A 23,682-nucleotide genomic window follows, 5' to 3' on the forward strand; every position below is an offset into this window, starting at 1 on the left:
TTGGAACAAAAAATACAAACAATTTGATTTAATGATAGTATCAAAAATATTGCAAAATGAAGATTTTAATGACTCCAGAATTGAACAGGATAGAATATATTGGAACCTAAACTTTTAATAACAAGACCTCATTTGAAATCAATAGATGAATAAATGTGTCTCCATCATGGACAACATATTAAAATGTCCCGTCTCTAATCTCTTGTTTTTGCTCTAAAATACTCAAGAGTGTGAGCTTGAACAGATTTAGCTCATTCATCTTACAGGAATAGTTCTACATTAATCTTGTTTATGTGTTAAGTGAGCTGGAGTCAGGATTTGATTAGCCTAGCTTAGCATAATGACTGGAAACGGCTGAAAATAAAAACACCTACGTAACTTTCTAAAGCTCTAAAACTAATTAACATGTTGTATTTCACATACTTAATCCGTACACAAAAAATGCCAATTTGTGGTTTTAGTCAGAGAGTTGCATGCTGGAACTATTTCTTGTTAAACAGCAGTCGGTGCCGTGACGGAGTGAAGCCTCCTGAGGTCCTCCATCACGGTGAAGTTTTCAGGTTTGGCACCATTGTGCCTTTTAAAAAGACCAAAACCTAAACCTGTGCTCAGCAACTGTATTTGGCATCTCAGACATATTCACTCCACAGAAGTACTGGGCGGATGGATACACTGCTGTTCATTAAGAAATAGTTCCAGCACGAGACTTTCTTTAAAACAATAAACTTAAGATCCCTGAAACAAACGAGATACAGTGTGTTAATTAGTGAGCTTTAGAGATGTTGGTGTGTATACTGCATATTTAAAGCACTGACATTAAATCGATGTTCAACTCTTTATCAAAGAGAAAGAAAATGAGCGTATATTGTAAAATTTAAGTATTCTTTTAAACAAACAAATGTTAGCTCATTTGCCAAAAACAGTGCCAATATTAATGAATATAATACATCCGCTTTTACCATTGTTTACCTTGTCTGCTAATCAGCTAAGTGTTACATAAAAGGTTTTTTTTTGCGTCCACACAAAGAGAGTGTGTCATGTAGCATGAAGTCTGCACTTTGACTTAACTCAGGTCAGTTGTTTATGTGCCAAAGTGACTCGACATCTAAATATTAGTTTGTGTTTCTTTCATTAATCTCTGAAAACTTTCATTTCAAACCATTTTCTGATGTGAAAATGACACAAACACGTCATTTACACCACAAATTTGTGGCTATGTTGTTGACAATCATGACTGCCTATCACTAATGTCCACTATATTATCAAACATTGTGTTCAACAAATCCTATTTTATTTTGATAAATTTTTATATTTTAGACGTAATGGTTGAATAACCACTGTGTAACTTCTGTCTTTGCACTGTAATGACCTTTGGTTTCTCTTTTACAACCTCATTAATCATAACTTTTTTTAAAGAGTTAACTCTAACTGAAGTTGTTTTTGTGTAGATTTTACTGAAGATGATTTAACCACCACATGCACTAACTAGTCTTTTCTGCACTGTAACCACTGTCAATGCACTGTAACTCACTCACTTTGTTTTTTGTATTTTTTAACACTTATTGTTTGAGCTACACTAGAACTAGAACTTTACTTATCTGAACCTTTCTCATCCGAAATACAAACCAGAGAAAAGCTTTTGTGATTTAATTAGAAAAAAAACCTAGAGAGGGAAACTTAGTTAAGTAGGCACTAATAGAACTATTAAAACTACCAATATCTATAGTATACTTCAAAGTAGGTATGTCCATGTGTTTTTGGCCCCAATTTGATCAGAGTCCTTAAATGTTGGGTATTTGCTGAAACCTGATGATATATTTACTTAAATGTTAATTAAATATATATCATACACACTGGAAAAAAAGCTCCTGTCTACATAATCTGACATTCCTTATTTTTTACGAGCTTCTTGATCCAAAGTGTTGAGGTTCTCCTTTTAAAAAGTTATTAATCTGAAAGTTTTTTGTGAAAGTAATTTTAATCATTTTAATACTTAGAATAGACGCTAAGCACCCTCGCTTTAAAATAATAAAATTACGGAAATTACCCTAAATGTTAAAAACAAATTTCCCAGCAACTCTTGCTCTGCTTCGGTTGTTTGTCCCATCTAACACGATTATCAGTTTATGTTGGTGGGAAGCCAGTGAGGGTTAAAAGGAGCTTATGAAACATTGAAAGCATAAACTCAGATGTTTTAAGCGTGAGAGGTTCAGATGAGTGAAGCTCTGCTGTCATCTTCACAGCATGTGATTTATAGTTTTTTATCGAGTTAGATGAAAACCTTTTGACTTCAGATGTGTAACTCATGAAGTAAAAACATCCTGTATTAGAAACGGTTTTATTGAACAATGAAATTAACAAGCATGACTTTACGAGACTCACCGTGCTCCTTATTATATTCTCATTTATGATGATTGAAGTTTTATTTAACGAAAGATTTTAAACATAAAACAATCAGAGTTAAAAGGTTTTCATTTAACAGCTGGAATATCCACTAACCAGTCCTCTTTGCACTGTTACCACCCTTTTTAAATCACAATTATAGAGATTTGTTTGCCTCTGTTAGCTTTCTGACTTTATCAGCTGTCTTCCCTTCTCACTGTTGGTTTAAGGTTTTTTATAGTTTCACCTGCAGGGTAAATAATTCCTATGAGAACCTTTCAATTGGACTTAGATATGTCTGGATATGTTATTATTTATTGTTTGGAATTTTACGACGATGCCAACAGGCCTCAGGAGTTGGCAAAGATGATCCTTTCTTTGTGTTGAGACGTTAGAGGTACAAAATCCAAAAGTGTGAAGTGAAAATTTGATGGGATCTTGAAGCAAGAAAATGAGTTAAAATCTGACCACTGCTTCGTAATATTTTTACGCTTTTCTTATAATTGGTAGAAACCAAATGAACATTCTTCAACATAATGAAATGTTCGTGTTTCTTCTCGCCCTGATATAAAGCAGTATTTATACTGGTCCACATATCATTTCAGTAGGTCCAGAGAAGTTTGTACTCGTCTAAAAGGTATTATTCCAAAAGTTAAGAGCTGATGCCATCGTGATGAGTCAGCAGGCTTGTTGTGAGCTGCCGGAGCCTGCGGTTGTCGACTGCACCTTTTTCTCCGACTTCAGTGTTGATACAGTGGATGGATAGAAAGTAAACAGTCGCACCCAACTCTCAGCACTGCTGGGAACACACGGCCGTGACACCTTTTCATTAAAAAGAGGGAAGTTAAGACAGATTCATGGTGGAGGACCTGACTTGACCCTAACTTGTGTGGATGGAAAACAGCACAAAACTGCAGTTTTTTTTGTTCTATTGTATTGAAAACAGAATATTTACCTTTTGAGGAGTGCTCTGTTTGTTTGCGAAAATTGTAAAGTTAGCTTTAAGTTATGGTTGTAAACACCTAAAGCATCAAAGGACTCAAGTTATTTTTCACGGTGATAAAAACTGGTGAAACTGAGCCTGTTTACCGGCAAAGTTTAAGACCAAAATCTAATTATTGGAGTAAAATTGATGTAAAATAAATCCGCCCAGAGGTTTTTTGTTGAGGTCAACTTTAGTGACCTTTACTTGTTAATTTGTGCTTTTAACCTGCTCTATGTGAACTGGTTCTCATAAGAGAGGTGACCTTAAGTCAGTTATGAGACAGGAATAAATGGTACAAGTACGTACCATTAAGATAAATTAGCTTGGTCGCTAACGGAACCATACCTCTGTGGGTTATTGGGACTAGCGTTAGTGTGCTACTCACCTGTAAACACCAGATGTGCACAAATCTACATCTTCAATGAGCCCATCCATGTTTGAATCCTCGGGTAGAGTGAGATCTGGTTGAAGTTAGGTCGACAGATAAACCTGGAAGACAGCTGATAAACAAACTTAAATCGTACTTCTAAGCTTTTCAAGTTAGAGAAATGCGTTGCACTCCCCTGACTGATTTCTAGTTTTTATATATATATATATCATTGACAGCAAGAGGTGTATAACAGTGTAACTGTTGGTTGACTTTTGATCTGTGTATTACGTTAAAATGATCGGATAACTTATAAAGTAAAAGAGTTTAGAGGAAAGTTTTATTCCTGAAGGTTAATTTAGTCAATGCTTTTTTTGTGCATGCATCCATGAAATGCATGCTTTCTTTTTAAATGATTACATTGTTTTTTTCTAACAAGAGTGCATCTGTAACTAACATGTTGAATGAAACTCACCTTAATCTTCAGCTGTACTAAAACCCAACATCATTTCTATCCACTTAAATCATAAGTGGAGGCTAGGTTGGTTTAAAAATAAATGCTGACGTTTCATTTAAATGTTTTACTGTGTTGTTTGGTTCATTTGCTTTAGAGTTCGCTGACTTGCATGACCTTGATGTTGTTTTTTATTTTCATTTTAGTCAGTATTCTTATAGTTCCCAGTCATTGAATGTTTATTTCAAGTTTCAGTGTCATGTTATATTTAACTACAGATAAAAGGATTTTATAATCCTCAATATAATTTCAGTTGTAATGTTGAAACACGTTAAAGCTTGGAAAAAGTGAAAATGTAGAAGTAGATACAATGACATAAAAAAGCTGCATGGAACTCTCTGGCTGTCTTTGTTTTAGGAATTATTCTTGTGCCTTTTTGTTTGTGATAATTATAAGTGACTAAAATGCTCTTCAGGATTTCACAATCACACTAACTAAACCCCCTCCACATTTACCGTAAATACACATAAAACATTGTGTAGCTGTGTGTGTGTTAAGTAAGTGATAATTATGTATAATTGTGTTTAACTTTCTTTCCTTACATGAAAATACGATTAAGCTTAATCTCTAAGTGTTTGGGTAAATCTAGTTTACTGACTCCACCCTACAGGGTTTGTCTGGACTTGAAGTCCCTGTTGTTTTATACAGTTAACCTCTTGCTGTCAATGTTCTGCAAAACATGTCTATAGCAGCTATAATAGGAAAACTAGAGCATGTTCTTTAAAATTCAGCAAATATTGGTGATGTTTTTAGCTTTATTAGGAACTGATAACTCTTACAAACTGTTATTTGGGTGTAAAACTTTGTCACAGGTTAGATTGCCTCTTGAGATCAAGTTTGAATATCTACTATCAGTTCTTTGTTGCAGCTGGAAAGTGAACTAAAGATGTATTGCTTAATTGTTTTGCTTGAGTCGAAACAAAAAAAGAAATCTGTTCACTTTGAACACCTTTGAAAAAACAAGAACAGCTTCCAATCCAATCCATATCTTAAGTTCAAAGTACCACAAGCCTTGTTCTTTCAAGGACTCCTACTTAATATCTATTATTCTTAGCATGTCTTTTAACCCCCTAAAATATTATAAAAGTATAAACGTTTATGGCAGCTTTTTTTGAAGTTTAGGTTCAGCTGACTGTTCCGACTGCTTTAAAGTTTCAAATTTAACCATTCTTACCTAAACAACAAAGAGATGTCACTTATGTTTTAATTAAATATAGTACATTAACCCATCTGACATAAACATAAGAGATCTAGTGATAAGTACATTAATGTATAAAGATCATTAGGGGATCCATGATGGAGCCCTGTGGCACTCCGTATTAAGTGTTCATTCTTTGTAATAATGAAAATACCCAAAACGAATTAACTGCTGTGCTGTTTTAGACATCGCAGCAGGATCTGAGGAAGGAATTCTCCCTAAATAACCTTTTTAAAATAAGTGATGTACTTTCCTGTTGTGGTGATGCTTGTAGGTGAACGTGGGTAAAGGAAGCCACCCCAAGATGGTGAAGGTGTTCGGTCCGGGAGTGGAGAGAACCGGGCTGAAGGCCAACGAGCCAACGCACTTCACCGTGGACTGCTCGGGAGCCGGAGATGGTAAGAAACACACACACACACACACACGCACATGCACATGCACACGCACACACACACACAAAGACACACACTCTGTCACACACACAGTGATAATTAAGACAGGAAATCCCCCACAGACAGTTTTATTTGGTGTTAAAGCAGTTTCCATCTGTGTCAGAGCAACACACACTTAAATGTGAAGACAAACATTGACCTTTATGTCATCTGTGAGTAATTCTCACACACACACTCACACTCACACTCACACTCGTTTCCCCCTGGTATGTCCCCCTAGTATGTGCTGGCAATGATCTCAAGGTAGAAACATCCTGACGGGAAATCCATCACTCTGACCTTCCTGAGCAGAAAAACACACACACACACACACACACACACACACACACACACACACACACACACACACACACACACACACACACACACACACACACACACACACACACACGCTTCATCACCTACATGCACAAAAATATGAAAATACAACAAACCCTTTTATAGCTTATCTGTGTAAATGCCTAGATAAATCATATTGAGGTCATGCATAATTCATAGAACTGTATCACTCAAATACTATACTTAAAGTTACTACGAGAAACTTTATTTTTGTGCTGACTGTGGAAAAATCTGTATTGTCAAAGCACCAGACTCCCTTTACAAAACCTCACATTTTACTGCTTGGGGGGGGGGGGTCTGACGATCTGCTTTGCGCGGTCCTGGTTCTGGTTCTCCCATGCCCCCCTTCCCTCCAGCATGCCCAGCATTACGACCTAGATCTCCAGCAGCGTGGTGTGGGTGTTCTGCTGCTTAATGAGTTATTTTCTGTTATGAAACTGGCAAAAATGTACATTTTACTGATAATTCTTCGACTTAAGTAAGACTTTGAAATCAGGAATTTAACATTGTAGCCCTGCTAGTATTACTTCAGTAAATGATCAAAGTACTTCTTCCACCGCAAATTAAGTATTTGTTACTGTGAGGATTTTCTTTTAGTAGTTTTATTGGCTTTGCTGCCATGTGGACAACAGTTGATTGTGTCCTGCATGATGTTGCACTGTTTCAATACTCTTGATTACGTTGTCCTCCTGGGGAATCGAGCTATGGGGAAACAGGATTAAGGCTGAAAAGAGAGACAGAAGAGAGAGAGGAGTTTTCAGATTGTTGGTGGTTGAAGAATTTGACCTGTTTGTGCTGTCTGTTGACACAGTTTCTGGCTTCATTCCTCTCATACTCTGAATTCCTTCTGCTGTGATTGACGACTAGCTTGTGCTGCAGGAAACACTCTGATTGTGCTGCTTGGTTGGTTCATTGTTTACATTAGAGAGTCTAAAGCAGTGCAACATCCTGGGGCAAAATGTTTCTGACATCAGTTAGTAAAATTAATGAACGGCAGAGAGGAGAAACCGTCTAGCACCCCCTTGTGGTGGTCAGTGTCACTGCAGAGAAAGAAGCTCCTAAACTGTTTACATTGAAAGATTAAATAGTGTATTTCTTTCTTATATTGTAATTCTATTCTTTGCAGTTCAAATAATGTGTGTGTGTGTGTGTGTGTGTGTGTGTGTTCATCCAGGCGACGTCAGTGTGGGCATCAAGTGTGACGCCAACATGGTCGGTGACAAAGAGGCCGACGTGGACTTTGACATCATCCCCAACGCCAACGACACCTTCACTGTCAAATACATGCCTCCTGCTGCTGGGAGACTCACCATCAAAGTCCTGTTCACCGACAAGGTACACACACACACACACACACACACACACACACACACACACACACACACACACACACACACACACACACACACACACACACACACACACACACACACACACATAAACATATAAACACACAGACATAAACACACAGACATAAACACATAAACACACAGACATAAACACACAGACATAAACACACAGAAAATCTCTGTATAGATCAGTGAAGATGTTGGTGGTATGTTCTGATTGGTTTTACTGTGATTTTTTTTTTTTTTTTTTTCCACACAGGAAGTTCCACAGAGTCCATTTAACGTCAAAGTCGAACCTTCTCACGACGCATCGAAGGTCAAAGCTGAGGGTCCTGGACTGGCTCGTACTGGTGAGACGGACACACACACACACACACACACACACACACACACACACACACACACACACACACACACACACACACACACACACACACACACACACACACACTATAACCCAATTACCAATATCTACAAAACATTTTTTTCTCTCTCTCTCTCTCTCTCTCTGTCTCCATCTCTCTCTCTGTCTGTGTCTCTCTCTGTCTCCATCTGTTTCTCTCTCTCTCTGTCTTCATCTTTCTCTGTTTCTCTCTCTCTCTGTCTCTCTATCTCTCTGTCTGTCTCCATCTTTGTCCCTCTCTCTCTCACTGTCTCCATCTCTCCCCCCCTCTCTACCTGTGCAGGTGTGGAGAGCGGTAAACCGACCCATTTCACAGTGTTGACTAAAGGAGCCGGTAAAGCTCCGCTGGACGTCACCTTCTCCTCCCCCGTCGATGACTTTGACATCATCGACAACTACGACTACTCCCAGACTGTCAAATACACACCTGTACAACAGGTACGTCAAATACACACTCATCACGGACTCACCTGTACATCAAATAAATAGGCTGTATAACACATACGTCTGACACACACCGGTTCAATAGGAGAGTTAAATACAAAGCAAACTGTAGGAAAGGTCATGAAGCGCAAATTCTCCACTTTTTCCGGAGATTAAAAAATTCAACATGGCCGTTACGTCGCCTCCGTAGTACTTTATGAATGAAGTAAGTGTTTAAATGTTGGATCTGCATGTTGCATGTGTCTGCAGGGGGAGCAGACGATCACGGTGAAGTTTGGAGGAGACCCCATCTCCAAGAGCCCCTTCACGGTCGGCGTCGCTGCCCCGCTGGATCTGAGCAAAGTCAACGTGGACGACCTGGAAGGAAGTAAGAAATCTGTCTTTCTTCTGTCTTCCGACTGTAAAGAGACGTAATGATTAAAAATTTTCTCAGAGAATAATTCTTTTCAGGACACCAGAGGAAAAAAGTTAAAAAAAGTTATTTATCAATGAAAAAAATCAATAAATGTCTTTCAGGAGCGGAGGTGGATCAGGAGCAGCAGTTTATGGTGGACACCAAAGGTGCAGGAGGTCAAGGTCGTCTGGAGGTGGAAGTGGTGAGTGTTTACGTCACTTGTCAGTTGGATCAATTTTTGGTTTTGGTCTTTTCATTAGATTAGTTTCATAAGATATAGAACATCAAGAGACTGCAGTGTTACTTCATTCATTTTAAGATAAGATATGATAAGATCAACTTTATTGCCCCGAAGGGAAATTTGCCTTGGGCTCCAAGCCGTTGAATCACACAATGCACTTGCCACCTTTACAATCCACATGCACGCGTAGAGCATAGATCATAAACGCATAAACAAGCTTAAATACACATAGACTTAAATAGAGTTTAAAAATAGAAAACAATAAAGCTAATAAAAGACAGATAGTTTTGGATAATAAAACTATGTGTGAGCCTCCCAGATAATAGATAATCAAGTATATACTGTATTAGTCCCCAATGAAATCCTCTCATATAAAACTACAACAAACTACTGCATTCTGAACCATCTGCCTAAAAGCAGCAGCTGAAAGTCTGGGTCAGAATATGCGTTTGGGTTGGGTTCACAAGTATCTGTGCCTCCCTGAGCACAGATTATTATATAAGGGCTGAAGAAAGTGATTGTCTTTTTGCCTATGAGCTAAAACTGTACCATGAGTTTACTATTTACACCATAGAGTCTAAGCCTTCTCAAAAATGAAATCCTCTGTGTTCTTGTGTGCATCCCTAGCTGAGCCCCACCCAGCGGGCGGTGAAGTGTAAAATGGAGCCTCAGCCCGGTAAAGCAGGCGTCAGTCTGGTCCGGTACACCCCCACAGAGGAGGGGGTCCACGCCGTCAACGTGACCTACGACGGACACCCGGTCCCTGGGAGTCCATTCCCCGTGGAGGCCCAGCTGCCTCCAGACCCGAGCAAGGTAACATCAGCATCTTTTTTGTTTTTCTACAACCATGTTTCCTTACCTCCTTTAAAAGCACCTTAAGATCAAACTCTATTTAATATTCTTTTATTTTCTATTTCTTATAGTTGTAACGCTCTATGGTACTTTTTTTTTTCTATTTGTTGCGGAAGAAAAAAAAGGTTCCTTACGACAAATACAACCTTAAAGATCCAACCTTAAAGATCCAACTCAATTTAATATTTTTTTCGATTTTATTTTTCATGAATACATGTTCAACAAAATAAATCTTGTCCTCTGTGACTAGATGGCATTTTTTATTTTTTATAAAATAGTAAACTATAATTTTTAACATTTTATTGTGTTGAATGAGAATACAGAAGAAGTAAAAATACAAACATTTATTAGAATGTACAAGTTAAAAAGAATTACTAAATAAAACTGTTTTAAACCTATCATTGTTTACTCATTAGTATTTAAAAGAAGGTAATATAAACAAATTGTAACAAAACCTAAAAATGATATGAAAATAACAATAAAGCGTCTGCATGGCACCATCCCCGTCTCCCCTCCAGGTGAAGGCGTTCGGTCCCGGTCTTAAAGGAGGTCTGGTTGGAAACCCTGCAGAGTTCACCATCGACACAAAGGGTGCCGGCACCGGTGGTCTGGGTCTGACAGTGGAGGGGCCGACCGAGGCCAAGATCGAGTGTTCGGACAACGGCGACGGGACCTGCTCCGTCTCCTACCTGCCCACCGAGCCCGGAGACTACCTGGTCAACATCCTGTTTGAGGAGGTCCACATCCCCGGCTCGCCCTTCAAAGCCAACGTCCAAATGCCCTTTGACCCCTCTAAGGTGGTGGCGTCCGGGTCGGGCCTGAAAAGAGCCAAGGTGAGCGTCTGGAAAGGAAGATGCAAGCTAAAGATTATGCTTCTGAATTTGATCCTCTTGACTCTCCCAGGATGAAGTCTGATCCGGTTTGTTGTGTCTGTGCAGGTTGGAGAGACCAGTGTGGTGAATGTGGACTGTTCCAAGGCCGGACCGGGTCAACTCATCCTGGAGGCCGTACCAGACTCCTCGCCGTCCAGTCCGACTGGCTCTGGACCAGCCTCTGGTAACACCGACACTGTTGTCATTCACCAGTAACCAGTATACACACTGTTAGCTCTACATACTGTTTTTTAAAATATTTTTTTATCTTTACATTCGTGTTTTAAAGCAGAGAATAGTTACACATTTTGGAAAATGTTTGTACCAATATGGCTATATGCCGGTCTAAGAAACAGTCTGACACATAATCACCCAAATGGAATGGAAAGATTAAATAAACAAGATATAAAGTGTTAATTAGAGAGCTTTAGAGGTGCTGGTAGGTGGATTTCAAAGCCAGGTTAGCAGTTTCCAGCCTTTATGCTAAGCTAAGCTAACTGGCAGCTGGTATCTGATATCTAACGGACAGATATGACTGATATTGATCTTCTTATATAAGTCTCCTTCAGAAAGCAAATAGATATAATTTCCAATGTGTTGAGCTTTTGCTTTAAATTCTTAATAAATTTAGGAAAGTGATGTTTCTGTGTGGTCAAGCAGTTGAAAGCAGATTCTGCTAGAAATAACCAAATTAAGAAATATTTGATATTCTGTGTGTTTTGTAGTTCATTTATATATTAACACAATGCATTTATGCAACCAGTTGCCACATCTAACCTTTGATTGGAGGCAGGTTAAGTCAAAATATCTTCAGTCTTATCAGGTTTTGTTTTAATTCTTGGTTCTCAAGTCTGTGTGTCAGTAATTCAAATACTCAAGTGATCTGTCAGTCTTATTATTTTACTGAAATGAGCTAAAACAAAAGGCTGGAAAGGAAAAAACACCAGCACGGTCCTTTAACGACAGCAAATTCTACTTAATAACTTTACCATGAATATAACACACTGTATTGGTCTTTAATATATAGTATTTTGTTGGGATTGAAGCTTCACAAATTTATGCTAAATTTGTTTAAATTGCCTTCTGTTGAAAGATATTCAGGACTGTGATATAAATGTAGTAACTGGGCCGTTTTCTTTCAGGTGTAAAAGCGAAGACGGAGGTGGTGGACAACAAAGACGGGACCTACACGGTGACCTACGTCCCCCTGACCTCCGGCATGTACACCCTGCTGCTGAAGTACGGAGGCAAGGCCGTCCCAGGGTTCCCCGCCAAGGTGATGGTGGATCCTGCCGTCGACACCTCCAAGGTCAAAGTGTTCGGACCCGGAGTGGAAGGAGAAGGTGCAGTGTGTTATTGACGTTTGATAAATTGTTATATTAAATTAACAATTATAGCCACTATAAATAAACTGAAGCAGCAGATACACACTAGTAATTTGACTTTAAAAGTTTAAAGGGGGACATTAGTTTACAGTTAACATACATTTGGGGGACTTGTGAGAGACAGATAACTTGTAATACCTAATTTGGGTCAAGCTCAAAGAACACAGAATCCTACATTTCCCCAAATACTCCTCAAGTGAGACTTTCATTAGTCCTTTGCTAACAGTATATTTCCACGTCTTCCATGATCCTGTAATCATTCTATTCTGACAAACTGAGTAAACTAACCATGACTCGTAAACTGAACTTCCTCCCTCCTCTCTCCTGCAGCTGTTTTCAGAGAAGCCACCACATCGTTCACGGTGGACGCCCGTCCTCTGACCCGGCGAGGTGGAGACCACGTGAAGGCGGAGGTCAAGAACCCGTCCGGAGCGCTGACAGACTGTGAGATCACCGACAACGGCACCGGGATCTACAACGTGGAGTACACGCCTTTTGAGAACGGTAACTGAAGACTATAAAAAAACACTCATAATAAAGCTTTGATCTTGACTATTCTACTGTAACCTACGGCAACGTGACGGATTGTGATCATCAGCTGCTGTCTGTCCCGGTGTGTATTTCAGGCGTCCACAGCGTCCAGGTTCTGTATGACGACACACCGGTTCCTAAGAGTCCGTTCAGGGTGTCTGTGACGGAGGGATGCGACCCCAGCAAGGTGGTGGCTACTGGCCCCGGCCTCCAGCAAGCCCTCACCGACAAGACCAACAACTTCAACATCATCACCAGGTACTGTTACCAGTTTTTGATTCCTGGAATTATGGAAAAAGTCTCAAACTTCATGTCAAACTCATGCTGATTTCTGTGTATTGATCCGTCTCCAGAGGGGCCGGTATCGGCGGTCTCGGCATCACCGTGGAGGGTCCATCGGAGTCGAAGATGACCTGCAAAGACAACAAAGATGGCAGCTGCAGCGTGGAGTACGTTCCCCTCACGCCCGGCCTCTACGACGTCAACATCACCTACGGAGGAGAGCACATCCCCGGTGAGAGATAGATTTTTTTAAAAGCAATGCAAGCTGGAAGGATTGTTAAATAGGTTGGTTTAAAGTGAAATATCTCAAAGGATCAGTGTAGTGTTTGTTCTGTGAATTCCTATCAGAAGGATAAATAATAAGAATGTCTTAGTCCATCTCTCAATATTTAAAGACTACCCTGTCCAGATATATATATATATCATATATATATATATATATAAATCATCAGGTATATATCAAGGATATATAGTTTTATTTTGGAAACTGCACAGCAATTTCCTAAAACAGCTGGTCACTGTAGAAAAAATGCATTCGCTAGTTTTTTCTTTTTAATTAATGTTCATTCTTAAACACATTTAAATCAAAAAACTACTTTCTTTGTACATTACCAAAACAGTGTTTTTTTATTTAATCTAACCATTTGCCAGTAACTCTAAAACCATTTACCAGTAAGTCTCCCAGATGGCACTCTGAGGCCCCCCAGTGATTGAGGAAAAAATAGTTTATTGCACAGAGGAAGAAGATATACCAAGCTTTGGATAAACAGATAATTGTCAGAAAAATCTAGAATATCAACATACTTAAATACTTTGAATCCAAATAGACTGGCATGAAAATTGTCCCACACGTTTCTGTTTATTTCCTAAAGAAGGCTCTCTAATGCAGATTCCCGTATAACATTTAAAACATGTGCTCAGTGCTTTACAGTTAATGTTAAAAAGATGTCGTCGGGGTTATTGGCTGATAAAAGAAGCAGAGTGTTTCAGCTTAATGTTTTAAAGATGTGGTTGAAGTTAAAAAAAGCCACAGCTCTGTTTAATTGACTTTGCTCAGGAAAAAGCTCAGCGTGTTTCCTTGTTCGACGCCTTTCATTGACGGATGTTGCTCCGTGGTTTCGGCTGTGTGAGGGCAGCTGGAGGTACAGAAAGCTTTGGGATGCAGAAACCACATTACCCAGAAACCACCTCAAGAGGATAAACTTTATAGAGCTTCTGCAATTAGCAGATAGTTGGGCTAATATTTCCCTTTTCCTGTCACTTCCAGGAAGTCCATTCAAGGTCCCAGTGAAGGACGTGGTGGACTCCAGTAAGGTCAAGGTGTCTGGTCCCGGTGTGGGATCAGGGGTCAGGGCCAATATCCCACAATCCTTCACTGTGGATTGCAGGAAGGCTGGCGTGGCCCCACTGGCCGTGGCCGTCACGGCTCCCAAAGGCATGGCGGAGCCCGTGGAGGTGACTGACAACGGGGACGGGACTCACCTGGTGTCCTACGTGCCGTCTGTGGAGGGGCCGTACTCTGTGGCCGTCAAGTACGCAGAGGAGGACGTCCCCCGCAGGTACTGAGCAGTACTGTAGTACAGAAGTACTAATGTTGAGGAGTGATTTAGACAGAATCTGCAGAAAGTATTTTTATGTATTTTGTTTTTGTTGTAAATACCTTTTTAATACTGCAGAAGGTGTATCAAATATCTTTATATTCTGACTTTAAGCTATAGACTTTTTTTGGAAAATATTTATTCTGAACTAATATATTCAAAATGCACAGTCTACAAATGCATGAAAAGTACAAGATCTACAGTACCAGTTTGGACATTGTTTGGACATTGTAGATTAATATTGAAGACATCCAAACTATGAAGGAACACATATGGAATTATGTGGTAAACAAACAAATGCTCAACAAACCAGAATATGTTTTATATTTTACATTCTTCAAAGTAGTTGAATGAGAAGGTGTGTCCAAACTTTTGACTGATAGGAAAAACATGAATAATTTGTATTTTCTTCATTGTTTTGTCAAAAAGTTTCTCAACTATAATGACAAAACTGACAAACAGGAAATCCATATACTGAAATGTTTGTGGTGTTTGAGTGCCTTGCTCAGGAGCACGTCAGTGTCTGTAGTAACGGTCTCTGTGGTCTCTTCAGTCCCTTCAAGTTTCGGGTTCTTCCCACCCACGATGCCAGTAAAGTGCGAGCCAGCGGCCCCGGGCTGACCAGCGGCGTCCCCGCCAGCTTCCCCGTAGAGTTCAACATCGACGCCAAGGACGCCGGACAGGGCCAACTGAGCGTGCTCATCACCGTCAGTAACACACACACACACACACACACACACACACACACACACACACACACACACACACACACACACACATACACATACACACACACATACAGAGACACACTGAGAATTATATACACAAATAAAAGACATCACACTCTGTCCTTCTTCCACTCCAGGACCAGGATGGTAAACCTAAGCAGGCCCGTATCCATGACCACGGTGACGGCACATACAGCGTGTCTTACGTCCCCGACCGAGCTGGTCGACACAACATCGTCATAAAGTACGGGGTGACGACATCCCCGCCTCGCCCTACAGAGTCCGTGCCACAGCAACCGGAGACGCCAGCAAGTGCACCGTCACGGTACGTGACCATGGATGAGGATGTCTCACAGAGAACATGAATAAATAAAATAATTAAATAGATTAATAAATGTCTAAAAAGAAAAAGAAATAAACTAACAAACACAAATAAATAAATATTAATTAATTAATTAATAGATCAATGAATAAATATATATTATTAAATGAATGAATACATGTATAAATAAAAAAATGTGATAAATGAATATACTAACAAACACAAATATATAAATAAATATCAATAAATAAATAGATGAATTAATAAATATATAAATAAATGAATGAATACATGTATAAATAAATAAAAATATGAATACATAAATACATAAATAAATTAACAAACTAACAAACACAAATAAATAAATACATTTAAATAATTAATAAATGTATATATAAATAAACGAATGACTAAATATATCAATAAATGAATTGTGAATAAATTAATAAACTAACAAACACAAATAAATAAATATAAAGATGAATGAATGATTATAAAATTAAATTAATGAATAAATATAAAAATAAATAAAAATATGAATTAATAAACTAACAAATCAACAAACACAAATAAATACATTTTTGAAAAGAATAAAACAAATCTAAAATCTAATAAAACTTCCTCCTCCCCAGGTCCAGGCGTGGGTCCCACGGTGACCATCGGCGAGGAGCTGGGCCTGGTGGTGAATGCAAAGGGTGCTGGGAAAGGAAAGGTGAGCTGCGTGGTGGTTCAGCCCGACGGCAGCGAGGTGGAGGCCGAGGTCCTGGAGAACGAGGACGGCACCTTCGACATCTTCTACACGGCGCCGGCGCCTGGCAACTACGTCATCTACGTCCGCTTCGGAGGAGAAAACGTCCCACGCAGTCCCTTCAAAGTCATGGTGAGGGATGCAGAATAGTGTTTATTACAATCTGGTTAGGGATCCAAAATGGGTTCACGTCATTTGTTTCAGCTTTGAACAGAAGACGGATGAAGATCTTACTGTGTATATTTAATAATGTTTATAGAGATCAATATTTAAACTACCTCTACTAACAACAAATGTTACTTTCTCTAGGTTTTTTTTCTTGTCTTTCCAGGCAGCTGCTTGTTTTCATTCATGTCAACATCATCATTGTTTCTGTCTTTAGCATGTAAAGTGCTTTTGAGTACCTTTCAAAGCACTATACAAATAAAATGTATTATTATTATTATAAAGAACAAATAAGCCGACTCTTAAAACTAGCACATAAACTGCATTAACATTAACGTTAGATTTGAAAAGTGGCCAAACAAATCTAGACTATTTGTTGATTAAGTTGGTTGAAGATTAACTTTTTGACCTCATGCCTTCAGTTTACAGGTTTACCCACGATGCCACGGCAGTTTATGTCATTACAGCCTCTGTTAGTGTGTGTGTGTGTGTGTGTGTGTGTGTGTGTGTGTGTGTGTGTGTGTGTGTGTGTGTGTGTGTTAGGTCAGATTTTAACCCTTATTGTCATGTCTTCAGGCTACTGATGAGGTCCCCTTGATCCAACAGCAGACGTCTGGACAACAGGCCACGCCCCATGCTGGCTCCCAGCCCTGGGTACCCCAAACACACACACACACACACACACACACACACACACAACACGCATACACACTCAAGCAAACACACACACTAAAACAACACACACTGAAGCTTACTTGCTTGAACACGCCATTTATGTATTTGTGATTTGGGTGAAATGATCCTTTAACATAACACAAAACTTGCATGTTTAATCACACACACACACACACACACACACACACACACACACACACACACACACACACACACACACACACACACACACACTGCTCCTCTCTTGCAGGTGGCTGCTGGTTTAAAACTTTACCTCTCTCTCTTTCGCTCGCCCGTTTCTCCTCCATGTCATTGCTTCTCTTTTTTGTCTCAGCCAATGGGATCGCAGCAAACATCTAGCAACATCTGTTGCAGAAGCTGTCGGTTACAGGCGTCTGAGGACTTTATTTATTTGTTTCCTCCAGGGGGTTTGTTGTGGTGGTTTTTCTCTCTCGCTCTCATCTTCATCAGTGCACTCTTCTTCGCTGTCATCATCATCATCCTTCTTCTTCTCTGCTCCATCACACTACACTTCCCAGGATGCCCCTTATGTGGGCGGGGCTTGGATGAAGAACAGCATGTTTCTAATGCAGGTCACAGAGACGGACAGGAAGTCGTGTGTTATAATAGACTTGTTAAACTGTCCGTGTCTGTCTTCTCCAGGTGACATCAGACAACTACAAGCCAATCAGCAGCAGCGTGAATGGAAGCGGCTTCAGACCGTTCGACATGGTGATCCCTTTCTCCTTCAGGAAGGGAGAAATCACAGGTGAGAGTGAAGCATCAGTGCAGAAGCACCGCTGAGGCTGATGGGAGCTTCAGTAGTTTTTAAGGTTTTAACAAGTATTGAACAAATTAACATTTTGACCCGATGATGCCTCGAGACACACAATGTTATTATTCATCATGAATAGGACACATAAAGTTCTGTTCAAAATGTAGTTCCAATACATCCAATAGCTGTCTAGACTATTCACTTAAAACTCCAATTGTCAAGTCATTGTGACGCTACAGGAAACATCAGTGAATCACCAAAGTATTTGAGATTCATCCTGAAAATATTGTGCCAATGCATCCAGAAGTTGTTGAGATATTTCAGTCTGGAAACAAAGTAACGCAGCGACTGAGAGACATGGAGCCATGCTGCATTCAGACAACAAAAAACTTTTTTGACCTAATAATAAGTGCATAATGCAAGATAACAACCCCTTCACCTTAAGTTAGACTAAATCTGGAAGTATGGAAGTATTAAAAAAATACAAGCTGATAAAAGAGAAATAACTGCAAGCTCAGAAAAATCCAATAAAGTGAACACAGTATAGATTTAAATGTGCAGATATCTCTTATCAACACTAATAATAAGTAAAAGAACGATAGCAGAAAAGCTAAATGGAAATATTAACAGAATATTTCTGTCTCTCCCTCCCTCCCTCCCTCCCTCCCTCCCCCTCAGGTGAGGTGCTGATGCCTTCAGGTAAATCTGCTCAGCCGGTGATCTCAGATAACCTGGACGGGACAGTCACAGTGCAGTACTCTCCCACCGAGGCCGGCCTGCACGAGATGCACATCAAGTACAACGGCACACACATCCCAGGTCAGCACACACACACACACACACACACACACACACACACACACACACACACACACACACACACACACACACACACACACACACACACACACACACACACACACACACAGATCTCATGATGGGGTTTAGTTAGAAAGGTGGAATAGAGACACCTGGTATCCAGAAGGAGAACTGCAGTCTGTTTTTTATTGTGAAGGACACAAATTGTGTTTGAAAGCAATATCATATGCTATATAAATAATGTATAAATAAAGAGTACACTGAAGTATGTGGACTGAAGATGACTTTTACCTGTAATTTGAATGCTTTTTGTTTGCCTGTGTGTTGCAGAGTCTCCTCTTCAGTTCTACGTGAACCACGCCAGCAGTCCCAATGTCACCGCCTACGGTCCTGGTCTGAGCTACGGCGTCGCCAACAAGGAGGCCACGTTCACCGTGTTCACCGAGGACGCCTCTGAAGGTACGCTAGCTACGTTATTGAGTTCTCCCTCTTCCTCCTGATCTAACAACACAAGTCAGAGAGGTGGAGCCTGGAGGCCACAAGCCCACAAGAGGCTCTAACTTCTGTTTCATTGGGACAGAAAATAGTGAAAAATGTCCATCACAGTTTCCTAAAGTCAAAGCTGACGTCTTCAACTATCTTGTTTTTTGGGATCAACAATCCAAAACCCAAAGAGATTCAAATTCTAGTGGTTAAAACTGCGGTTTTCAAAAAATGTTGTGTCAAGGACCTCTAAATTGATGAAACTCTGAATTCTTAAAGGAAGTAAGTCAGAAAAGTCCCTTTTATGACTCTTCTGAAGTCCCTGAAGGACCGCTGGTGGTCCCCAGACCTCAGGTTTAGAATCTTCTTCTGAGAAAAACAGTGAATCCTCACATTGAAGGAGCAGCAATAATGCATTTTTGCCATTTTTTTTCTACATAAATGACAGAATTAAGTTGAAACCTTTTTAGTTTGTTTGCTAATTGTTGCAGTACAACAGCTGCATTAGTAGTATTTAGAAGTAGTATTTTTAGCAGTAGTGACAGTATTTTCACTAAGTTTCTATAATAGTGCATAACTTTGTAATTTTAATGTTCTTATTTTAGGGTGACTTTGTAACATCTGTGTAGGGGCTACAGATACAAATTACCCTTTGGACCTTAATTAAACATTTACATAAATGTTTAATTAATGTCCACTGTCCCTACCAAATAAACCAATAAAATAAAACAATGCTGATAATGAAGCAGGAAGAGGAGAAAGAAATGGGTTTTATTTTTTTTTTGTAAATCTGTAGTAACATTTTGTTTTAAATACAATCTATCTGTGCGTCTCTCCGTCTGTCCGTCCATCCAGGTGGTCTGGACTTGGCCATCGAGGGTCCGTCCAAAGCCGACATCAGCTGTGTGGACAACAAGGACGGGACGTGCAGCGTCAGCTACATGCCCACTCTGCCCGGAGACTACAACATCCTGGTCAAATACAACAACAAGCACATCGCCGGCAGCCCGTTCACCGCCAGGATCACCGGTCAGCCACACACACACACACACACACACACACACACACACACACACACACACACACACACACACACACACACTGATACCAGATGATTAGTAATGATCAATAATCCAAAAGTCTTCATAACAGACGTAATGTTTGGTGTCTTACCTGTTTATGTGTGAAATGTGTTCAGATGACAACCAGCGGCGCTCTCAGATCAAACTGGGCTCGGCGGCTGATTTCTCTCTGGACATCAACGAGTCGGACCTCAGCCTGCTGACCGCCAGCATCGTGTCGCCGTCCGGACGCGACGAGCCGTGTCTGCTGAAGAGGATGGCCAACAACCACATCGGTAACACACCCATATAAATACACACACACACACACACACACACACACACACACACACACACACACACACACACACACACACACACACACACACACACACATAAATACAGAAAATCATTCATTTGAATCTGTTCTCTTCCACCTATTTCTCTTTATTTCTCATCTCCACGTTTCTCACTTTCACCTCCTCCGTCATCCATTTATTTCCCTCCTCTTCCTTCTTCATATCCTTGCTTTTGCTTCCTATCCTTTCTCCTTCCTTCATCCCTCTTTTTCCTCACCCCCTTCTGTTTCCCCTCCTGTTTCCTCTCTCCTCCCCCTTATCTTCCTCCCCCTTGTTTCCTCTCTCTCCTTCCTTCCTCTTATCTTCCTAATCCAACTCACTTTTCTCTTCCTAATCCAACTCACTTTTCTCCCTCCCCATGGTTTCCTCTTTCTCCTTTTATTCTTCCTTCCTTCCTTCCTTCCTCTTTTCTTCCTCACCCCCTGCCCTTTTCTTGGTCCCCCTTCTGTTTCCTGTTTCTCCTCTATCCTCTCATTTCCTTGGTAAAATGATCAATCTCTCCACCTCCCTCCTCCTCCCCTCAGGTATCTCCTTCATCCCCCGTGAGGTGGGTGAGCACCGGGTCAGCATCCTGAAGAACGGCCGTCACGTGGCCAACAGTCCGATCACCATCATGGTCGTCCAGTCTGAGATCGGCGACGCCAGCCAGGTCAAAGCTCACGGCGACGGCCTCGTCCAGGGAACGACCTTCAACAACTCCAGCTTCGTGGTCGACACGCAGGAGGCCGGTCAGTACGGAGGTCTTTGAACGCAACAGCTGTGTTTGAGGGTTTAAATGTCTTTTTTTTTGCCATGCTGGTAGTGTATGATTGGACTGAAGTGTATAATAGTTATTCGATTCATTGCCATGAAATCTTGTATTTTCATTCATGCTTCCCAGAGGATGAATCCCTCTGACTTTTCCTATAGCGCCACCATGAGGTTGACATTTATGGTTAAGATTTAAAAATGTCTCCTTTGGATGAATTGTCATGACATCTGGTTCAGACATTTATGTCCATCTTTGGATTCATTTTAATAACTTTGGTGCTGCTCTGACTTTTCATCTTACACCGACTTCAGTTTCAATTTGTCCAATATTCTTTCCAACAAAAGACCTCAGCTGCACTTTGTGTTCAGTGTAACCAAGTTGATTGATGAGATGAGGGAACTTGATAACATCAGAAAAACTCAGACAGACGTCTGTTTCTGCCGTCAGCCATCCAGTGTTAGCTTCACGCTCCTGTGTTTGTCTCTGCAGGTTACGGCGGCCTGGCTCTGGCCATCGAAGGTCCCAGTAAGGTGGACATCCAGACGGAGGACATGGAGGACGGCACGTGTAGAGTCACCTACTGTCCCACTGAACCAGGAAACTACATCGTCTCAATCCGCTTCGCAGAGGAACACGTTCCAGGTAACAAAAAAACCCAATGATTTTGTTTCTGTTGGTGATTAGAAATTATGCAATTATTATACAATCCTCTAGAAAACGTAAAAAAGTTTTTGATTCCAAATCCGTTAAAGGAAAAATAATAATGGTTGTATTTTAAGTGCAGGTTTTTCCAGAAAACAGTATTTTTATGAGTAAAACTAATGTTACTGTTCTGTGTGACATTTTAAGAAGTCATTAAGACCATTCAGAGTCGGATCATCTGCAAATAAAAAGAAGTTTGACTATGAAGTAGAAGAGATATTGCATCCAGCAGTTAGACTTAAGAGTAAAAAAAATATTCGACACTCCAGAGATTCAGGAGCAGATTTTTAATAAACCATAAAGGAAACTCATGTAAGGTGTATGTGTTCGTCAACAGGAAGTCCGTTCACGGTGCGTGTGACGGGAGAGGGTCGTATCCGGGAGAGCATCACCCGACGACAGAAGGCGGCATCCGTTTCCAGCGTGGGGAGTCAGTGTGACCTCAGTCTGAAGATACCAGGTACAGTACACACACACACACACACACACACACACACACACACACACACACACACACACACACACACACACACACACACACACACACACACACACACACACACACACACACACACACACACACACACCTTGTAACCTTGCTAATCTTAAGGCTCATGATTGGACCACCTGGATCACAGATGCAGTGGCTTTGGTCCCATCCATCACCTGTAAACGCCTCTAACGGTAACATCTGTGGGGACCCTTCAGGTCAAAGTTCAGGTCCTGAACTCGTTGAACCTCGATGTTTGACACACCGTCAGCGTTCTGTCCGGCTGACATCTGGAGAAAACGTTCAGACAGAAAACTCTAAAACTGTTTCCTCTCTGAAGCTCCGACATTTCTCTGGTTTCTCTTTGTTTCTTACTGCTGTTCTGTAACGACTGTTAATCTGCCAGCTTTGTCTTTTGTCCTTTCCTGATCTTTTCTTTCCTTCCCTCTTCTTCCATCCTTCCCTTTGTCTCACCCTTGCCTCCTTCTTTCTTTTACTTCTCTATTTTTACATTTGAAATTCTGTATTTTCTCCTTCTATCTCATTGTGTTTCTGCCTTCCTTTTCCTTCCTTAATAATTCTTTCTGCCATTTTTTCCTCTGTCTTTCTTCTAGTTTCTTTCTTTTCTTTTGTCATAATCCACTTTATTTACTTTCATCTTCTCCATCATGTCTCCCACTTTTCCTCCTCAGCTTCTCCTTATTTTCTCCTCTACCTTCCATCCTTCTCTCCTCCTCCTCCTCCTCCCTTCCTTGTGTCCTTCCTCCCCCCCTTTTTCCTCCTCTTCTCCTCTCTCCAGTGAGCTGGTTCCTCCTTGCTGTGTCTCGGCAGCTCCTCTCTCCTTCCCCCTTCCGCTCCTACTGCTCCCTCCGGTGGTCTGGAAGATCCAGCGGTTGCAGGATTCGTTCCTCCACCGTTGCCCGAGATCGGAGCCTCTCCCCTGGGCACGTGCGCCTCATCTCCGGCCTCTCCGGTGTGGTGCTGGCTGGAGGGGCCAGGGCGGCGAGGGGTGTTTG

General features: G+C 40.7%; 1 protein-coding gene across 1 annotated transcript in view; it reads left to right on the forward strand.

Moving 5' to 3' along the window:
* Positions 1-23,682, forward strand: part of LOC129105562 (filamin-B) — a 70,138-nt gene that overhangs the window by 37,586 nt on the left and 8,870 nt on the right. The window contains 27 exon segments of the mRNA XM_054616651.1: positions 5,721-5,844; positions 7,412-7,572; positions 7,846-7,936; positions 8,273-8,427; positions 8,683-8,800; positions 8,950-9,029; positions 9,696-9,881; positions 10,439-10,753; positions 10,859-10,976; positions 11,935-12,135; positions 12,508-12,681; positions 12,804-12,966; positions 13,062-13,222; positions 14,258-14,549; positions 15,142-15,295; positions 15,454-15,562; positions 15,565-15,645; positions 16,271-16,518; positions 17,128-17,205; positions 17,890-17,995; positions 18,680-18,820; positions 19,151-19,279; positions 20,159-20,332; positions 20,502-20,660; positions 21,248-21,451; positions 21,964-22,116; positions 22,514-22,636. Of these exon segments, the coding sequence (XP_054472626.1) occupies positions 5,721-5,844; positions 7,412-7,572; positions 7,846-7,936; positions 8,273-8,427; positions 8,683-8,800; positions 8,950-9,029; positions 9,696-9,881; positions 10,439-10,753; positions 10,859-10,976; positions 11,935-12,135; positions 12,508-12,681; positions 12,804-12,966; positions 13,062-13,222; positions 14,258-14,549; positions 15,142-15,295; positions 15,454-15,562; positions 15,565-15,645; positions 16,271-16,518; positions 17,128-17,205; positions 17,890-17,995; positions 18,680-18,820; positions 19,151-19,279; positions 20,159-20,332; positions 20,502-20,660; positions 21,248-21,451; positions 21,964-22,116; positions 22,514-22,636 (4,198 nt within the window).

Source organism: Anoplopoma fimbria, chromosome 17 (assembly GCF_027596085.1).
Source record: "Anoplopoma fimbria isolate UVic2021 breed Golden Eagle Sablefish chromosome 17, Afim_UVic_2022, whole genome shotgun sequence".
Taxonomy (NCBI): Eukaryota; Metazoa; Chordata; class Actinopteri; order Perciformes; family Anoplopomatidae; genus Anoplopoma; species Anoplopoma fimbria.